Here is a 21,668-nt window from a genome sequence, read left to right on the forward strand (position 1 = left end):
CCCCGAGAACGCAAATTACACCCCCTAAACATGCTCGAAAACTCACCAAAATTGGCACGCACATCACAATCCCGAGAAATTGCGATTTGGTACTAAACATGACCCCCGACATCCCATAATAATCTCTCTAGAGCCAAAAAACCTCTAAAGACCACTCAAAAACACACAAAAATGGCTCTAGCTCGGGCCAGGAATGTCCGAGAGAGATGAAACCAACACCAAAACGTTGGTCTTATTGAGACGCACAAAAAATTTAGGAGGTATTTTCACGTAGCTCCAACAGGAAGCCAGCAATTTGCCCGCCAAAATAAGAGTTTTCAGAATTTTAAGCCTTTCTACAAACATTAACTTGTCAATAACCAAAAATGGTACTGGCATGAAAATTGCCTCACATGACAGACCAGACCCTGCTCTACAAAAGTTGTGGGGGAAGTTGTTGTTTCGGGCCCGGTTTTCGAATGGCGAGCCCTCAAAGTTGCCGACCACGCAATGTTAACAGATGGGAGAGGAGCTTCTGTGAAGCAGTTTGGCCTCTAGAAAAAAAAATAAAAGTCGCACAGCTTTGAAAATGACATGGTTGGATTCCTCGCAAAATGTTCTACAAGAAAATCATATTTTTACACAGATTGGGTCAACATTCTGGCCTACAGGATGAGAAGTTTGTTCCTTTTTTGGGGGGACTTGATCCTCCCCTTGGGCTGCTGCATTCCTGTGATGATGTCACACACTGATTAGGTATTCCATGCAGCAGCTGGTGATGTCACTCAGCTTAGCAGAGGATACGTTGCCATGGTATCAACTGACTCCACGACATCCCATAATATTCTCTCAGAGCCATTAGGCTCACTTCCACCCCACACACACCAAAACAGCCCTAACTGGGGCTAGGAATGTCATAGAGAGATGAAACAAACGCCAAAATGTTCGTCTCATTTTGTTGGACACATCGGAGGGAAAACCGGCAGGAGCCCGAGGACCCGTCTAACGCTGCTTGCAGCTTTAATTTTTTCTTATTATTCCACCCGCCCCGAGAACGCAAATTACACCCCCTAAACGTGCTCCAAAACTCACCAAAATTGGCACGCACATCAGGATCGCGTGAAATTGCGATTTGATACAAAACATGACCCCTGACATCCCATAATAACCTCTGTAGCGCCACCTAGGCACACGCTAAGGGCCCTAGCTCGGGCTAGGAATGTCGTAGAGAGATAAAACCAACACCAAAACCCTCGTGTCATCGAGACGCAAAAATCATACGCTGCTACCCTGGACCTATCTCCAACAGGAAGCCGGCTATTTGCCTCACAAAATTAAAAAAAAAAATTTTTTAACCCTTTCTGCAAAAATTAAACCCCCTGAAACCAAAAATGGTACATGCTTGAAAATACCATCACATGACAGATTAGACCCTGCTCTCCAAAAGTTGTTCAGGAAGTTGTTGTTTCGGGCCCGGTTTTCGAATGGCGAGCCCTCAAAGTCGCCGACCGCTTTTGGCCAATTCAGGATTTCTCCATGTTAGCAGATGAGGAGAACCGATTTCAGGTCAAAACACTCACTACTAGTACTTCTACTAGTGCCGCATTTGGGCCTCTAGACAAAAAGCTAAAAGTCATAGAGCTTTAAAAATGACATTGTTGGATTCCTGACAAAATTGTCTACAACCATATGATATTTTTACACAGATTAAGCCAACATTGTGGCCTACAGGACAAGTAGTTTGGACGTTTCTCTAAAGTAAAAAATCCATTTCTAGCACTTTTCCAGCGCTTTTACAGCGTTTTTGTGACGCATTTGGGCTTCTAGACAAAAAAGTATAACTCGTACAGCTTTAAAAATGCCAAAAATGGATTCCTGACAAGCTCTTCTATCAAACATGATATTTTTGACACAGATTGGGATAAAATTGTGGACTCTGTGAGGACTTCTTTACATTACATGCCTGATAAACTCTCAGTCTCCACTCTGTTTGGGGTTCTGTCACGCTAATTAGAATTCCAAGCATGCAGCAGGTGATGTAATTCAGCACAGCAGAGGATACGTTGCCATGGTATCAACTGACTCCCAGACATCCCATAATATTCTCTCAGAGCCATAAGGCTCACTTCAAGCCTACACACACCAAATCAGCCCTAACTGGGGCTAGGAATGTCGTAGAGAGATGAAACCAACGCCGAAATGTTCGTCTTATTTTGATGGACACATTGGAGGGAAAACCGGCAGGAGCCCGAGGACCCGTCTAACGCTGCTTGCAGCTTTAATTATCTTCTCTTACTTGTTCCTCCGAGACCCCGACGTGTCTTCTCCACCTCTCATCATCCATTTCCTCTCCCTCTGCCTCTGTTTTCTCCTTCCCCTTTCCTCTCCTGAAACAACCCTGTCAGCTAATCTTTTTCTATCATGCTCTCTTTTTTAACCAGCCCAAACAACACTTGACTTGACCTTTATCTTCTTCCTCTACACTTTCCTCTTTGTTACCTTGTTACCTTCTGTTTTCGTGTTTTCTTCTTCTTTATTCTGCTGCTTGACGTTTCTTCAAGCCAATGTGACAAAAACAACCCCGGGGTATGAGTAGAAATTAATTCTGCAGATTAAAGAAAAAAGGTAAACATGCAAATGTCCTTTCATGACCTGCCCGGCTGCACACAAACACACACACTGCACACACGTAAACACACTCATAAGGCAGCAGATGATGGGAACAAAGTGAGCACACACGGCGGTTTACTCAGGGTGAGATTTCCTAACATGACATGTTTGCCTGGTTGAGCAGGGATACATTTTTCCCTCGGAGCACCATCAGGCCTGTGGTATAAATACAGATCAGGTTGTGAAAGACTTTTGACAAATATCAGGGTCTGCTTTGATATAAGAGGCTTGAACCAGCAATCTTGCCCAACATTGATCGGTTTAGCCCTTATTCTGAAGCTGTTTGGATAATAAAACATTCAGAAAATGGTCATAAATATTGATCAGTATTTCCCTGTGGTTGCTGTTAAATGTTTGAGAGCCTGACTGGTTTTCTTTTTTAAGTCGGACAATATTTCTCTGCCATCTGTGCCTGATACTACACCCTTCTCACCTTCAGTTCTTTGATCTTTGCGGCCTAGAAAAGCACTCATCCATTTTCATCTAATGAGTCTCAGTTTCACTGTAAACAAAGTCTTAACTTAGCCAAAGTAACCTCATAATTCAGATTTGGAAAGTCAAAATGCAAGCTTCCAAGACATGAAGAAATCAAAACAACAGAAATCATAAAGTGCTTATCTCTTGGATCGATTGTTTCTGATGCATTCAAGGTAGTCAGGAAATCTAAACGCTGAAAGCTTTTGGCAGCAGACACTGCCCAAATTGAAATGTTTTAACTAAATCTTTCTGTCAGCTGAATTTGCATGCACATATCTGTTAATGGAGAAGAATACACCCTTATCAGATTGCAACAAAGAGTAGTCAGGATGTCATTTGTGTTGATCAGCTGTTTTCACTTTCTGAACAGGCCATTTTCTTTCACACACCAAAGCCTGCTTCACTCCAAATTGTGCTAGAGATGTAACCCTACCACCTCTGAGATGGAGGTTTTCCAACCAACAATGCAGCGAACAATTATGGAGATGTTTTAAAAGGGTGTCATTTCACATTTTTTCCAGCAGAGGGCACTGTTAAACTTTGGTTTACAGTATTTTTCGCACTTAAGCCACAGCTAAGAAGAGAGTGGTCTTTTGAATTATGTGAAAATAAAAAAGTCTTTTTTATTTCATTTTATTTTATTTAAATTCTATCAAATTTTATTTTATTTTATCAAATTTTATTTTATCAAATTTTATTTTTTTTATCAAATTTTATTTTTTTTTATCAAATTTTATTTTATGTTATCAAATTTTATTTTATCAAATTTTATTTTAATTACCAAAGTCACTTGTTCAATGCAGCCAGCTATTAGTAACCTATACAGTCTTATATCATTAAATAGTTCAACAAAGCCTGCTGTTACATGATTGGTCAATAGTAATCAAACTTTCAATTTTTCACATTGTTTGAAAAATCTTTAAAATCCACTAAATGTACAACACAGGACACAAGTCTTGGTATGTTTAAGGCTGTATTTACACCAGGCTTGTTTAGGAGAGTCTGAAGAGTTCCCCAAGAGTCTGTTGACAAGGGTATATGTTGACAAAGCAAATCGCATTCACATGCAGAACACAACAAGCGGATCATCATCGTCAAAATAGTGCGATGGCTTGTAGTAGCACAGGTAGTCACGCAGTAATGAAGATAAGGAAATTCCCCCTATCGTCAGGGTAAGATTCCTGACCAATGAGGGAAAATTTGATCTCACATGGCGTTTGATTACAACTTTGAACTGCAGGAGACTTTTTGTAGTGTGAACAAAAACAAACCAGGTGAAAACACCAACAATTGTATCATTTTTGCTAGACATGCAGGGATCAATCAGCTGGCCAACCGATCAGTGCCCGTCTCCTTAACTTTGGTGTATCAGTGATCGGTTATCAGGGATCAGTGATGGGTCATCAGGGATCGGTGATCGGTTATCAGGGATTGGTGATCAGCCCATCCTTCCATCCATCCAAACTGATCTTGTAAACCTCTGGGAAGGTCTGACAGCCAGCCATTGTTGCTTTTTGCTCTGACCTAAACCTCAGGACACTTTATTGGTTAAGTTAAAACATAAAGATTTTATTGTTTCACAAGTATTGTTCAATGATTTTAATAAAATAAGGTTGGGACATTGAAGGTTAATGCTGTCAGTTATAAAAAAAAAAATAAAAAATAAAAATTGGTATTGTCCCAAATCGGTATCGGCAGGTCAGGCTTTTAAAAGATCTGGAAAAGATCGGTGATCTGTGATCGGCCGAAAAATTGTGATCGGGGCACCTCTAATTTTTGCCTGTGAATCAAAACAAAGAAAATGAGCCTCAGGTGTGGACGCACCCTTAGAGATGTTTTATGGCACGTTTTGTCCAGCAGGGGGCACTGGAAGTCTATGAGCCACAGTTCTCTCAGCACTGTCTGCAGTCATGAGCAGCCATCTACAGATCAGGTTGCATCTGCAAATAATGGGGTGCCAGTTTTTACTTGTCTGGTCCAAAAGGTGCCCCATTTACAGAGAAAATATGGACATAGTGTCCACTAGGTCCATTAGAGTAATGAAGTGATTGTTGGCGGAAGCCTTCTTGGATATGTCGCAGGCTCTGACCTTCCTTTCTAACAGCTATGGGGCACCTGTCAGTCAGGTGAGCTGAGCTGTGCTTCTGATTGGGCTAATTTACAATCTTAATAGCTTTTAGACTGCAGAGTTAGAAAAAAATTCACCCCGTACAGTACGTGCCATGATGATTAGTGAAATTCAGACCAAAGGTGTTTTTTTTAACCAAACTGTAAATGTCTGGGATTTTTATGGCTGGATGTGTACATCCTCATCCAGATTCTCAATAAAGAGCAACTTTTTTCTAAGGCTTCCATTGTCTTTCAAGCTAAGCATCTATTCAGTTCAACAATCTGAAAACTTACCTAACAAATCAGCGGTATTGTATCAGAGATGTCCACCCTGTCTGCCTGAAAAGGAAAAAAGCAAAAGTTATAAAACAGTCAGGCTGTGAAAGAATTAGAATAAGAATCTTACTGTAGAGGCTTTAATAGCTACATTTAAATCAGAGACTTTGTAGTTTTAATTGAGAAAAACATCTTAGATGACAAAAGCATCATCAGAATAATAAGCTGTTATTTCTAAGCTTCTTCGTTTAGGGACTGATTCAGGCAGCTTTAACGGATGAAACATTCTTTCTGTATTCTGTTTTGCTCTTGGGCTGTCATTGTGACATCTCATTATCCGCCAAGCCATTCAGTGATTTACTGAAAACCTTTATCACTGGGCAAAAAAAGCAGGACTTGGTGTGCTCAATGAGATTTATTTAAGAGGAGTGTGGGCAGTGTTTCACAAAGAGTCTCCTCTCAGAGTATCACTCCTTCCAAAGCGTCCTCTTTCATCGAGCTAATTCCTCAAAAACAACCAACACCAAGAATAAAAATCTTAAGGTCATTTTTGTATTATTTTTCCTCTGCTTCCTCTGCTTCCTGTTCTGTAACCGTGTGTGTGTGTGTGTGTGTGTGTGTGTGAGTGTGACGTCTGCATTCAGAGCCCTGGCATTGCACTGCAGGAACTCATCCAGCTCCCGTTTGGCCGTGCAGCTTTCCCCCCAGATTATCAGACGTTCATTGGTTGCACATGGCATTGTTATGCAACAGCACATTTGAATTTCAAAGCCTTTTTTTGGGAGATTACACTGCTGACCGACCACAGCTAGGCATACATCCACCCCAGGATCTGAATGACATGTTTTTTTTCTTTTTATTATCATTTATCTGTCACATATATCATCGCAACTAAGCTTCAGCAAAGACTCAGGAGTGTGTTATCGTTACGAATCAGAGGGAAAAATTGAACCATGTTTGGGAAGGAGGAATTTAGCAGAGAATAGTTTTGAAGAAAAAAATTAAACTTTCAATTTTCTCTGATCTAAAAAAGATTCTTACACCCTAAAAGTCGCTGCTTTTTCTCCCAGTTGTCGTGCTGTTTTAAGACGCAGCAGCAGAGTGGATGGATGCGCCTGTGACGCATGTTTGCACAATGTCAAAAGTGTCCTTGTTTCTGTAACAGAGATGACAGACACTCATTAGAGCGTACATTGTCTTTATTGTGCCTGTTCTACCCTGAACAAGTGAGAAAAACACACACACACACACTTTCTGTAATTTTATTGGTAGCGACCTCAAGGGGTGTAAGGAGTGAAAGGAGGAAGGGAGGGAGGGGAGGATCCAGAAGGAAGCGGCTCTTGTTGTATCTAAGCAACAACAGACAGCAGAGATGGTCCTTGATCACTGATGATGATGATGTTTCATTGTGTGTGTGTGCGCGTGTGTGCGTGAGTGTGAGAAAGAGCATGCAAAAGTCCACAGACACATCAGCAGTGTACTGTATGTAACTTGCACAGTGATGCGTGTGTGTCCAAGAGGCACTTATCCATCCACGTCAGGTCTTGTATACGTTCATGCATCTTGTAGTGTGAGTGTGTATGTGTGTGTGTGTGTGTGTGTGTGTGTGTGTGTGCCTCTTCCTTAAGCGTTGTTTGGCTCCTGTGTTACCATAGAAGCCACTGATGCAGCCACAGCCATCAGAGGGGAGGATTCAAATCACCATGTGGGATGCAGAGATCTTCCTCCTGCTCTTAACACTTTGCTTTGTGTGCACTTGTGTGTGTGTTAAAAGTGAGTGTGTGCATGTGTGCTTGTAGTTAGTAAGAGACAATCAGCCAGGCATGGCAGCTGAAAGCCATGATGGAGTGTTATTATAGATGTGCTCTCTGAGGTTTAAGTAACACATTGTTGAAGAATGTTGAAGCTTCTGACCCTTGGCTGTACTGCCCTCTGCTGCTCACAGCTGGTAATGCTTCTTATCTCCAGGTGATGGTTTCACCTGTGAACTTCTTTAACTTTATAAAAAGAGGACTGAACTTGTGGGACCAAAAGTCCCAGTTCTCTTATGTGCCAGAAAAGAAATCATTTTTTTGTAGCCTGTGAGTTTTTTTTTTTTTTCTGTTAATCCCTTAGAACCAGCCGCCTTATAAAAATTACTCACTGTGACAGCCTGCAAGAAAAGCAGAAAGTCAAACAGATCAGATTTATCCAGCTGAGGCAGAATGAAATGAGCTGCAGTGACCCCAAAAGGCTCGGCTTATTTTTATGTTGGTGTTTTTTTCTTTGTGTCCAGTCAGTGTTGTGGGGTGTTTCTGTTTTAGAGCGCACACAGGCATCGCTGCTGTTTTCATGAAGAATCCCTGCTTCTATGTCTGTGTGTGAGAGTTCACACGGACTCCCTGAGACGTACAGATCACAGCCTCTTGTTCTGATTTCATTAAAATATGCAGAGAGGGAACGTTTGAGGCTAACAGCTTCAACAAATCTGTGTGAGCCGTGGTTCGCCTGACGGAGCTCTGCTTTTGTTTTTTCTTTCTGCTGAAGCTCAAGGCTTTTCCATCTCACCTGTTCTTTCTCTTCTTTTTATTTTCCTTTTCACTGATCTTTTTATATTACCTTTGGTTTTCAGTTGTTCCTCCTTCATTCCCTTTCTTTCTTTTCTTTCTTGATTCCTTGATATCTTGATTTTGATTTTCTTTCTTTCTTTCTTTCTTTCTTTCTTTCTTTCTTTCTTTCTTTCTTTCTTTCTTTCTTTCTTTCTTTCTTTCTTTCTTTCTTTCTTTCTGTCTATCTCTATCTTGTTTGTCTTCTTTCTTTCTTTCTATCTATCTCTATCTTGTAAGTCTTCTTTCTTTCTCTTTTTCTTTCTTTGTTTTTCTTTCTTTCTATCTCTCTATCATTCTTTCTTTCTTTGTTTTCCTTCTTTGTATCTATCTTTTTTGTCTTCTTCCTTTTTCTTTTTTCTTTCTTCGTTTTTCTTTCTTTCTTTCTTTCTTTCTTTCTTTCTTTCTTCCTTTCTTTCTTTCTTTCTTTCTTCCTATCTTTCTTTCTTTCTTTCTTCCTATCTTTCTTTCTTTCTTTCACTTTTTCTTTCTTTCTTTCTTTCTTTCTTTTTTTTCTTTCTTTGTATCTCTATCTTTTTGTCTTCTTTCTTTCTTTCTCTTTCTTCGTTTTTCTTTCTTTCTTTTTCTTTTTTTCCTTTATTCTTTTTTTCACTTTTTCTTTCTTTCTTTCTTTCTTACTATCTCTAACTTGTTTGCCTTCTTTCTCTTTTTCTTTCTTCATTTTTCTTTCTCTTTTCTCTCTTTTTTTTCTGTTTCATTTTTTCTTCTTTTGCTCTGTTTTATTTTGTTCCTTTTTTTCTCTATTTTGTATTTTTTCTTCTTACTTTGTCTTTTTTTCCATCTCCTTTCATCACTTTTTTTTTTTTTTTTTTGGGGGGGGGGGGGGGGGGGGGGGATTTTTTTCTTCCTGTTTTTTTCTTTGTCTTTTTTTCCCTCCTATCTTTCTTTTCCTCTTTGTCTCTGTTAAATTAGGGTCCTGGGCCTGAGCCAAGGGCACTATTCATATTCTGTCTTCCAATCATTTATTCTTTTCTATAACTTCTCTTTTTCTCTTCATGCTGTCTCCTTTTATCTGCTCTTTCTCTCTTTGAGTTCATTGATTTTTTCTTTCATCCTTATGTCTCTGTCGAGTGTGTACAGGCCTTGTCTCTGTATCTGACACTACTTTGTGCGTCCACACGATGCTGGCGGCATGGAATCGTCTCATTTGTCTTTTACAGTAGATGTTGTCACCATGGTGAAGGTGACATGCTCCATCAACACCACTCTACCCCTCCTGTTGCTATGTTACATGCTTTTTTTTTCCTACTCTTGTCCGTTATCGTTCCCCTAGCCTCATTATCTGCTCGCCTTCCTCCTGACCAGGTGAACTTTGGCACGAGGAGATAACACAGAATGATGTGTAGTTAGAGAACACAGTGAAAACTCTAAAGGCTTCAGTTTTTATTTTTTTATTCTTCCTTTTTCTTGTCTTCTACTTTCTTTTTTTTCTTTTGTTTTGTTTTTGTTTGGTGTAACATTCACAGATCTTATGATTAAATTTCACATTCTCATCTACAAGACCATTTGACACGTATATGCTGTCTTATCTATCTGCCACACTGCTAACAATCTGCTGTATGACCTTTGTCTTTTTGTGGATCTCTGGCAAAGAGAGAGTGATTTTGGGAGAGTGGGTAATTTATTTCAAGGACTGAAGCTTAGATCATTTCACTCATGGAGTTTCTGCGTCTCTGTTTCTCCCTCTAGTGGGGGAAGCCAGGAACCTAATTCCTATGGATCCAAATGGTTTATCGGACCCTTATGTTAAACTCAAGCTCACGCCTGACCCAAAGAACGAGACCAAACAGAAGACCAGGACCATCCGCTCCTCTCTCAACCCCTGCTGGAACGAGTCCTTCACCTTGTGAGTAAAAAAATAATTGTTGAGTATTCCTGTGGTTAAGGACACTTCAACAGGAAAAAAGTGAAAGTACATTGCAAGTTTGTCTGACTAATTTCTTCCCCTGTGTGTGTGTGTGTGTGTGTGTGTGTGTTTGTGTGTGTTCAGTAAGCTGAAAGCATCAGACAAGGACCGCCGCCTGTCCATCGAGGTGTGGGACTGGGACAGAACCACACGGAACGACTTCATGGGCTCCATGTCGTTCGGTGTATCTGAGCTGATCAAAGCTCCAAACTGTGGATGGTCAGTCATCTCTTCACTACCCAGAGCGTACATTTGAGATGTGCATGTTGTCAGAAACATCAGCTGGAGTGAGGAGTGTCTGCATACCCACCTTTCAAACATATAAGTCAGGTGACATGTTGCAGTTTAACGTCCTGAACATGAAGCGTTTTAGATATCTTAACACAAGCTGAAGAACTGTGATTCCTTCTAGGAGCGATGGGAGGCTAAAGTTTCAGAAAGGCAGAATGCTCTGTTGTTATTCTGCTGGAATATAAAGTGAGATGATCTCAGCCCTGATCTTTTGGTTATGTAACTTTTATTTAATCCAATCCCTTCGAGACTGAGACCTCTTTCAAGCGAAGGCTGAGTTTGTGAAAAAATTATGGATGGATGTCTCAGGTTCATTTGCCCCCAATCCTGATCTGAGTCATTTAATATTCATTACGTGCAGCACCGAACAAATGCTAATATTTTCTCAGATACACAGTTATTTCCAATGCATCCAGGCTTATTTGACAATCAGTAGATCTGCTGCAGATCTTAATGACAGATTCTCTCTGAGAGCCTGTCCAGTGGGACTGTGTGCTTGATGAAAGAAAGTACTTACAAAATGTTTGTGAGTACTTCCACAGAAAGGTTCAGAGTTAGGATTCTTTTACCACTGGCAGCTCTTTCAACCTGCTAATATCTTTTAAAGAAACTTTATGTGAAGTGATGATTTTCAAAGAACAGCTCAGCCTTGAATTATCAAAGAGGTGTTTTTGAAAAGACATATTTTCAGAGAGACTGCCAATATGTCAGTGTGATACTACACTGAGTGTGTCACCCTGACAAATAGCGTCGTCTGACGTCATTTCCTCGCCCCTCTGTCCGCGCATCTGCTTCATGTCACACCTGCAGCATAAACACACTCTCACAAAGAAGTCAAAGACTGTGGTGTTAGCATTCCTGTGCTAACATAGCCTAAACCATCCTGATAGACTGCTGCTTTGAGTGGATGAAGATGATTTAGGACAGGGGTCTTCAACAGGTGGTCCACCACCCTGAGGGGGTCTGTGGAGGTTCTGCAGGGGTCAGTGACATTTTTGGTTTCAAATAAATATTTATTTATTTATTTATTTATTTATTTATTATTATTATTATTATTATTATTATTATTATTATTATTATTATTATTATTATTATTATTATTAAGATTTTATTTATTAATTAATTTTAATTACATTTATTGTCTTTGAACACACATCATAGATAAACAGAAGCCAAAGATGTTATATTTACTTTCAGCCACTCTGCTCCCAAACTCTGAAACTTACTCCCACCACACATCAAAAATATTGAATCTCTTCCTCATTTGTATATAAAACTCAAATCCAACCTTTCCAAGCTGCTTTTTTCTAATCCCACTGATTCATTTTAACTTGATGTTTCTTTTGTTTGTCTTTTGATTTTATTTATTTTATTGTGTTATTACTTTCAAAATAGTTTTTAACTGTAAAGTGACCTTGAGTGTCAAGAAAGGTGCTTTTAAATAACATGTATTATTTTTATTATTATTGTAATTATTATTGTAATAATAATAATAATAATAATAATAATAATTATTATTATTATTATTATTATTATTATTATTATTATTATTATTATTATTATTTATTCATTAATTTTTGTAAGTATTTATTTATTTATTTAAATTATTACCATCAATATTTTTCAGTCAGAAATGAACACTGTCAGTAACCCACCAGCTCTCTCAAACTGCACTACAGCGTTCACTTCTGGGTCCTTAAGACCGAGGCAGACCCACCTCTTTATCAGTTAGGGGGTCCTTGGTCTGAAAAATGCTGAAGGCCTTTACTGTAGGAGACAGCTGTGGGGAAAAATATAAAACGAAAAACCCACTTGTGTTTCTTTTTGAATTTGTCCTCACAGCTCCATCTTTTATGTGGGTTCCAGTTTGAGTTAAATTAGGGCATGACTTTTCATATAAAGTGCAGTGTTACTTTTCAGTTTGGGTGTACAAATGTGAAACGTAACTTTTTCAGGTCATGAGCAAAGTAACAACCATAAACTTCTTCAATTTATTGTCTGGTATCATATCCTGCAGTATTTCACGGTTTTATTTTAGATTATGTTGTACATCATGGTGTTATAATTTTTTTTCAATCTCCTGGACATCTCTTCTCTTCTTTTACTGTAAAACATTTTACTGTTCGGTGTCTTGTCTCATTTATGGTGTATATTCAACGCTGCAGAGGTTAGAGGTTTGGATTGTGTGTATTAGGGAGGGGGCTATTTGAAATGTCCACATGGAAAAATGTTGTATAGAAACAAAGTGGATAAAAAGAAAAGTCATTGACTTATCTTCAGCTCATCTTATTGTTCTGTCTCTGTCAGGTACAAGTTGCTGAACCAGGAGGAGGGCGAGTACTACAACGTCCCCATCCCTGAGGTGGATGACGTCAACCTGGAGCTGCGGCAGAAGTTTGAGGTAAGAATATAGAGGATGGTAGCATTTGATAAAAATGGTCATAGAATTTTTTGAGCGTAAGTTGTTAGTCTTTGCATGGAATAAAAAAAAATTAAATAAAGACTTGACTAAAGTGTGAGTAAACAGCTTATTTTTCAACAGTCAAGGTGAAAACATCATCAAAACTGACAGACCATGTGAGTGAAAACTTTGCCCTCTTGTGGCTTTTCTGGGTATTGCAACAATATAACAGCTAGAGCTTAAAATAAACCTCATAACCTCTTCACATACATGTTATTAACCTGCAGCAGCCATATTAAACACAGCAGAGATGTCAGTGATTCAGCTGATTGCAGAAAACAAGGGCATCTTTTTTTATTGAAGCCCGTCTCTGTGTGAGCCCACGGCTGTTTGAATACAGAGTGTAAATGTCATCTCCTTACAGCAGTCCTCCACACACTGAGACTTGTTGTTTTTAATTTTTCCTCCACACTGTACTAACTGACCTTGACTTTCTCCGAGGCTGGAGTCTTTGCACAAGTGTGTGGTTGCCGTGGAAACTGGTCGAGATGCTGAGATGCGACCAGATGTAACAGAAAAGGGATTTATTCACTTTCCTATGGCATTGATGGTTTTACAGTTTGTGGATTGAAACATGAGTTCAGGTTGATTTTTCCCAGCCAGGCGCACACACACACATACACCAGCTAACCTTTAACAGCCGTGCTGAGTGAGTCTCTTCTCTCTTCTAGGCCTGCCAGTTAAATATCCACTATCTAAAGGTAGCTCTCCTGCCTGCTCCGCCTCTTTTTTTCCACGCTGTTAGCTTGCATCACTTTCACGTGACTTACTGTGTTAGGATTGTTTGTGGATCTCAGCTGGGTTTCCACAAATTAATCTGATTTACTAACAAAAGCTCTCAACAGACACAGCAGGAGCAGCTGAACCAGCTGCTGTTCAAACTTTATCCACATTTTCTCCAACTCTTCTCACACTCTTCCTGTCATTGTAAGGTTTAAGGAGCAACACAGCAGCACGAAATGTGCAGCTACATTTTTAAATGGTTGATTTTAAGAATGAATTTGTGTAGCTTTTACACATACACACACACACACACACACACACACACCAGACAGCATTGTTGTTAGTAAATGTGTTCTTCGCCACTTTCTTTGCACTGTCATTGGCCATCGGGGCCTCACGCCTGCTGCTGATTGGCTGACAGTGCAGCCCACAGCCCGCCCTCCATAGTCTGAGCCTTTGGTGCGGACTATAGAAGGCTGTTAGGACATGAAGCATGGATGACACGTTCAGTTTGCACAGAAACAGAATGAATGGATGCACAAACACACGGGCAGGTTCTTGCCGTGCATGTCTGATCTATCCACATGGGGGCAGTGTTGTGTTGAATAAAACACTGGCTCTTGTGTGTTTTTGTACAACTTTTTCTCTGACGTCATACTTTGTCTTGTGGTGGAGCAGGAAATTGGTTTTTGTCTCTTTTTTTTCTCTATTGATTGTTTTTTGGACTCAGTGTTTCTGCAAGTGCTGGATGAAGCTGGTAAACAAGGGTTCACAACACAATTTCTCCATTTCCTGTTGTCTTCCCTGCAAAAATGAAAGCAGCTATAACAATGTAACAACATGTGATGTCAAGAACAGTGATGAGTATACAAATTACCAACTAGTAGGAGTTTAAAATGTACAAGATCCCTTCTCCACAAAACATCTGCAGCTATGACTGAAGCTGACAAGGCCTTAACAAGCCTTTGTGTTAACATTTGATGATGAATATCTAAGAGGATATCACTTTCAAAATCCTTTTTAGGCACTTTAGGAAAAAATATTTTATGGTTACAAAGTGTCTCTTCAAATCCCTGTTAAACTTTTTTCTACTGTATCCTGAATCTTTAGCCCTTTGAAACATGGGTGTAAGACCTGTGAAAAACTCAAGACACAGACCACTGAGATAAAAAGAATTGTGACTAAGATTTGTATCCCTACAGAAAGCAAAGCTTGGCCATGGTAAGAAAGTAATCACACCGTCAGACCACCGGCGGTTCAGCCTGCCGTCAGGTAACATGGACCGCGTCCGACTGAGCGACTTCAACTTCCTGGCCCTGCTGGGGAAAGGCAGCTTTGGCAAGGTGAGAACCAACACCTCAGATGGGAAATAAAAGTCCATGACTGACTGCAGTCTGTAAACAAGCAGCAAAGTGTCTTAGTGTTTGCTCCAAAATCTTCGTTGTGACTCTTGACAACTGCAGGTCATGCTGGCGGAGATGAAGTCGACAGAGGCGCTGTATGCTATCAAGATCCTGAAGAAGGACGTGGTGATCCAGGATGATGATGTTGAATGTACGATGGTGGAGAAGAGAGTTCTGGCCCAGAGAGACAAACCGCCGTTCCTGACGCAGCTTCACTCCTGCTTCCAGACTGTGGTGAGTAAAAACTTCTTGATGACTCTGAATCATATGTATACTTCCTGAGCCTGAAGCTAACACCTTATTTCAGAACTTTTAGACTTCAACCATCTTACCTTGGAATCCAATTTTGAGTACTGAGGAATCACAAATTTAGTAAACTAGATTTTCTAATTTTTGGTGCTTTACAGCTGCTGAAAAGTCTACAGCAAAGTTGGCTGAATAAAATTTCATTAATTAAAAATTTAGTTATCTTTATCAGTCACCAACTTTTAAGTCCTCCTCTTTGTGTAGTTAATTTTGACCTTTGCAGGGATGGGCTCACCCGGAAACACCTACCTGCTGTAAAAAAAGAGGCGCCTTTGACTTCTTTCCTAACATTAAACCTTCTTCTTTTTTTCCATCTCTTTTTTGTCTGTGTCTCTCTTTCCGGAGCCCCTGCAGAGAAAATTGACTCTGAACAGAGACCCACCCCCACCCTACAGTCTGTACAATGACAATGACGAATGTAAGAGGAGGGGGTGACTCAAGGAGTCTGTTTAAGTTAAAAAAAAGACACATCACTGATCAAATATCTCTCTTGAATTAGTTAATTTAATTTCAAAGAACTTCATTTATTTAGGTGTGACCATTTGAAGCAATTAATTAAAGTTGGTCCAACTACTTCCTTTTTTAAATATTATAGTTAAATAAATATTGAGTTGGATTGATTAAAAAAATTACATCACTTCAACTGATTGAAGATTCCCTTTTTACAGTGCATAAAACATTAGAAATATGACAAAAAATATTAATTATTTTGAAATTATTTATTTATTTATTTTATTTAATATTTTTTTTACATTTTTTTAATTAAATTTTAGTGCACAAAGAAGTCATAGATTCACAGTACTTATGAATAACAGTGTTGTAATGTTAACAACAAATGAAAACGAAAAACAAGCAACATCCAAACAGGGTGGTCAGTCCCGTCATACCATGGCAGACGACTGTTATTACGTATGGTAATCTCAGTCTTTAAAGTGATGTAGAAGAAGGAAGACAAAAAAGATATAATAAAGAAATAATCACATCAATACAACACTTATATTTGACCTACGGCCAAGCCACGCCCCCTCCACTCACTCAGACAGATAATGACCATACTTTGACAGGCGCTATGGTAGGTTTCACAGTAGGAGACATTTCACAGGAGGCTGTTGATGATTTTTGGAGACAGAAAAATCAAAGATCATCTAGAAGTCACCAAAGAGCTCTAAAGTCCACATTGGAGGGATATTTAATCATTTTATTGTTGAGAAGATCAAAAAAAAGCTTCAGTTACAGACTAAATTTACAAGTCTCAACGTTATGAAACCTGATATATAGCATCTGGTTAGCATCAGCATCTCACACAACAAGCCAGAGGATCAGCATTGGTAAAGACACAAATATAACCTCCTTTTTACCATCTTTACCAAGAGTGCGTCTCTGTTAGTTTGGAGCTACAGTATTTACACTGAATCATTCAGCACAACCTTTGTTATCTTGGCTATTACAGATAAACTAATGAAGCTAAGCTCCAGAAGCTAACGTTAGCTTAACTAGAGCTCATTAGACAACGGCTAACGATGAAGTACAATCCCCAAAGAACAAAAACTAGAACAAAACAAGCCAATGAACTTCCAACAAACAAGCTAGAAGTTAACGGCAGGCTAATGGTAGGCTAACTTAAGCTAACATTAGAGAAAATCCCAAAGCGTCCGTCAGACTGCAGTGGTGGTTCTAGCGTTGAAGACAACTTTATGCTTCTTCACAGCAAAGTGACAAAATGTTGTTTAGAACAGACGTAGACGTCTTTGTTCAAAGTATTCACGTCGAGTTGATGTGGTCTAAGAAGACACTTTTCTCTGTTGAGATGGGTCTTATGAAAGGGTAAAATGAACCCCGTCACTCAGTCTCTCTGGATATTTGTATCCGAATTGTATGTACCCATGAACAACATTTGACCCTCCTAAAATTGAACGAAAACAGACTTCCTGCAATCAATTTTATTGGACATAAGGGCAGAGGATGTCCAAGTGTATGGAAATGTTATACACACAGTGATTGGCTCTATGTGCATTGAAGGGCGGGACTTAGCCATGGGTCAATTAAAGTAAAAAACAGAGGCCAGCAGCAGAACAGAGCAGCATGTTATTCAGGAACAAGAGGGAAATTAGACTGTTCTGCATTATCTAGAAAAGGACCCCACACCCCTCTGAGTTTAAGAGAGGATCTTCTACGTGTGTATCAACATTTTTCAGGTTTGAAGTTATTATATATCTCTTTTACCCCAAAGGTACAGCGAGGGTGTGACGTTGACTTTCACCTCATTAGAATGAGGTATTGATTATATCTATTTAGGGATGGGTACCTTTCACATTTGAAACGTTAGGTACCAATACCCGGTACCTGGCAATTGGTACCAATACTCATCTGTACCAATTTTTGCTACTTTTCTGTGTTTATGTGGTAAAAAATATCAATTTGTTTGAAATAAAAATACTATATATGTATATTTTAATTTAACATATTTATTCTTCAATATGTAGCCTTGCAATACTGTGTTCCAGCATAGAAATTGCCTGCTCTTCCTCTCCCTCACTGTCACAAGGATGTATTTAGGTACCTAAACATGGTACCTTTTGATGTTACATGAGTCAGTACACGGTACTTTTGACAGAATTCGGTCAGTACCTACAAAAGTACCTAACTCAGTACCCATCTCTATATCTATTTGTGGTTTAGGTAACGGCACTGATCAAATACTTCTAACACAGGTGTATGAGTTTCTGTAATGGTTCTGTAATGTTAGCCCAACCATGATGGATGTAGAGCTGGAGACTGTTACATAAGATCCTGTCTGAATTTCAAACACACATCATGTCCACAGATTTCTCAGCTCACCATACCTTCCTTTGTTCAGCATCCATCAGACGTGATTATGTAAAGAATCCATTCTGTTTTATTCTAGGACCGGCTCTACTTTGTGATGGAGTACATCAACGGGGGGGACCTAATGTATCACATCCAGCGTATGGGCAAATTCAAGGAGCCACAGGCTGTGTAAGTGAATGAGCAGTCCCATTATCCTGTTCTATACAGCATCCTGCTTTACGTCACTTCACAGTAAAGGAGAGAGTGCACTGCTAGATGTGATGTGCACAGGATTCTATTTCAGTAACTTATAAAAATAACATTATGGAGATTTATCTTTGAGCTTTTTGCTTCATTACACCTCAAAGGTGTGTTTTTATCTTTATATTTTCCTTCCTTTGCAGATTTTACGCTGCAGAGATTGCTGTTGGTTTGTTTTTCTTGCATCGAAAGGGAATCATCTACAGGTGGGTGAGTCACAAAGAAACCAGTTTCAGACAAGTAAACAACTCTCTGTTTCATAGAAAAGCAAAATCTGATCATGTTTCAAAAGAAAATGATGGGGAGAGCCGTACTTATCACTCTGTTTGGAAAAAAAGTCTGAGAATATAAGAACTGCTTGTTAGAGACTGAGGTCACACTCTTCCTCTTCTGCTCTTCAGCTCAGTGGACTCAGTCCACCCAGCTAATATCTCACCAGCTCTGTTTGGCATCCTGATGCTCTCTGGATCTTATAACTGCCAGGACAGGGAGTGAAAGAGGGACTGAGACATGAAACACAAGCAGAAAGGCAGACTGAACTATAACAAAGAGGAAAGAATACAAAGGAGAAGATGAAGAAGTCATTTGAGGCTATGAAATAATTGACTGCTGGTGTATGTGATGTCAAACTGCTGGGAGAGGTGGGAGACAAAGACAGCCTCACTGTTTCATAACGTCACAAATCTGTCTGTGCTGCAGAGATCTGAAGCTGGATAACGTGATGCTGGACTCTGAAGGCCACATAAAGATTGCAGACTTTGGCATGTGTAAGGAGAACATGTATGAAGGCATGAGCACACGCACCTTCTGCGGCACACCGGACTACATCGCACCAGAGGTGGGTCATTCCTACAATCCGGTGCCACTTGAGCCCCCATGACATTACATATTTTATTTTGGTTAAAAAACACATTCAAAACAGTTAGTCCACTTCAACCACACTGAAAAAAGAAAAGAGTTGGACCCACTTAAATTTTTGCTTCTATTGGTCACACCTAAATAAATCGTTTTTGAAATTAAGTTAATAAGTTCAATCAACACATTTAAGTCAAATGAACTTAAAAATGTGATTGTTCTCAAATCAACATTTTGCATCAGTCCAACTTAAGGTTTTCAGTTGTTTCAACTCAATAATTTGCAAAACCTCAGAGTAAAATCTGACAAGGTGTTTTTATACCTACACTGTAAGAATGTGACAAGTTGATCTTACTTGAAAGAATCTAGGAAAACAATTGCACTAAAAACATTAGTGAATATAACTAATAGTCTCAAGTCGAGTTTACTTTATGTCTACTTGTAAAGTTGTACATTAAGCTGTACATTAAGATGTGAACCTGCCAAGGGCACAGGCTTTCTGTGCTCCACATGGCATGGACCTGTTGTCTGTGCCCTGTGGCATGGACCGTGTAGCTTTAAGCGTGTTCAATTTTCAATATGTTTATAAATGAGATGTGTTGATGGGCTAAACTTATGATTAGAAATGAAAAACTGGGTTTTGTCTTCAGTTATATTCAAATTACCATTACTGAGAGGGTATTTTGATTGGAGCCCTCACTGCCGTGGAGCACGGGCAGCCAAGAGAGCAGCTTATGCCTTGGAGCACAGACAGCCAGCTGGTCCATGCCATGGAGCACAGACACACTGGCCCTGTGTGGTATCTCATATCCACAGCGTTCCCTCCTCACCCATGTTTTTTGCTTTTGGGTTTTGCAGATCATTGAGTTGAAACAACTTAAAACTTTAAGTTGGATTGATGCAAAATGTTGATTCGAGAAGAATTAACATATTAAGTTTATTTGACCTATTCAGTTGTGTTAATTACACTTGTTAATTTCATTTGAATGAACTTTATTTTTTAGGTGTAACCACTTTAAGCAATTAATTACAGTTGGTCCAACTACTTCCTTTTTTAAAATATATAATGAGTTGGATTGATTAAACAAATTACATCACTTCAACTGATTGAAGATACCCTTTTTACAGTGCATTAAAAATTCAAAACATGAAAAAAAGATTAATTGTTATGGAATAATTTTTCTTTTTTTTTTTTTTGCAAACAGGCCAAACTCATATGTCCCCACTCATGTTTGCACAACTACAGTTCTAAATATAAATATAAATATAAATATATAAATATAAGTCATGCAAAAAACATTTTATACATTTTTTGTTGTTTTTTTGCAATGTTAGGTATCAACTTTCTGAGTAAATGTAAACTTTATATTTTTATTGATATTTTTAGTGCTTTAAGACTTGAAAATAAGCTGTTTCCCCCTGTTACTATAATTAATAACCCTTCAAATACACACAATGACCATTACTCTTATCTTACCTGTAAGATCCAGGTGTTGGTATTGCAGTGAGGACTAAATCGTGACACTGAATTATTTTTAGTTCTTCATAAACCCCGCCCCCTAAGATGATGTTGTTCAATCACAGCTTGGCAACTGTAACTATGCACAGCAGGTCTGTCTATATTTATTTTGCTCTGCTTCTTATGTAATAAAGAAAAAATTCTAATCTATACAGTTTCTAAATGTATTTTCAGCAACTGAGCACAAAAATGCACTTGGAAAATAGATTCAAGACAAGATGAGTCTTCCTTTGATTTTACTTCATTGCACACACGTGTGCTGTTGGTACAGTCACTTTTAAATACAGGTTGAAAACCAGCCCTGCTCTTTCTGGTGCAGGAGGATTGTCTGACAGGTTAACAATAAGACAACAAATTGTAACTCAGCGCACTGCATTATCTGTTGCATTTCATTCCTGTGAAAGGCTTGTGCAGCTGCGATTTCGCTCTTTTCTTGTGCATGATTATTACAGTGTGTATCAGTGTGTAAATTGTGTGTGGGAGGGAGGTGTAGGAGGGCAAATTGGATAGTAGGAGCCAGCGCCTTTGTTGTGGGAGCTGAAAATAGCCTTCTCTATTAAATGGTGGCTGGTTTGGTTGGGGTTATATGACAGAAATGTCACTTTCAGAGCTGCTGTTCACAGTTTCTCTGATGTCTTTACTGTCACTTTACTGTATAAGAGGAGCCTGGAGCCAAACCGTTTCAGTAAAGCCAGGTTTCAGAGTTGTTCTGGTGGCAGAAATAGTCATCTTCTTGTCACTCAGACTGTAAATAACTGCACTTTGTACAATACCAAAGGAAAGCAGTGTGTGTTCATGACCTTTATACCTGTGATTTTTTCTTCCTGTCTTCCTGTCAGATTATCGCCTACCAGCCATATGGAAAGTCCGTGGATTGGTGGGCTTATGGGGTCCTTTTGTATGAGATGCTGGCAGGACAGGTAAAAAGTCTTTTGCTACTCATAAGAGATATTTCTGGAGCCGTGGCCTCTAGATGGCCAAGTGGTCTGGGTTGTAGTCCGTGAGGTTTGCAGGTGGC

The 21,668-nt window shown here is 39.2% G+C and overlaps 1 protein-coding gene across 2 annotated transcripts in view; it reads left to right on the top strand.

Annotated features, from left to right (window-relative positions):
- The window catches only part of prkcab (protein kinase C, alpha, b), a 197,043-nt gene that overhangs the window by 161,656 nt on the left and 13,719 nt on the right, over window positions 1-21,668 (top strand). Inside the window, exons 6-15 of one of the 2 annotated variants that reach the window (XM_074696466.1) lie at window positions 9,807-9,963; window positions 10,108-10,242; window positions 12,622-12,715; window positions 13,447-13,476; window positions 14,701-14,841; window positions 14,962-15,135; window positions 18,113-18,204; window positions 18,420-18,482; window positions 18,976-19,114; window positions 21,490-21,570. In XM_074696466.1, the coding sequence (XP_074552567.1) occupies window positions 9,807-9,963; window positions 10,108-10,242; window positions 12,622-12,715; window positions 13,447-13,476; window positions 14,701-14,841; window positions 14,962-15,135; window positions 18,113-18,204; window positions 18,420-18,482; window positions 18,976-19,114; window positions 21,490-21,570 (1,106 nt within the window). The remainder of the gene's footprint in view (window positions 1-9,806; window positions 9,964-10,107; window positions 10,243-12,621; window positions 12,716-13,446; window positions 13,477-14,700; window positions 14,842-14,961; window positions 15,136-18,112; window positions 18,205-18,419; window positions 18,483-18,975; window positions 19,115-21,489; window positions 21,571-21,668) is intronic. The other variant, XM_074696467.1, reaches the window with a different exon arrangement.

Source organism: Halichoeres trimaculatus, unplaced genomic scaffold (genome assembly GCF_033239565.1).
Source record: "Halichoeres trimaculatus isolate MK-OKI-2021-1 unplaced genomic scaffold, fHalTri1.1 fHalTri1_scaffold_20, whole genome shotgun sequence".
Taxonomy (NCBI): domain Eukaryota; kingdom Metazoa; phylum Chordata; class Actinopteri; order Labriformes; family Labridae; genus Halichoeres; species Halichoeres trimaculatus.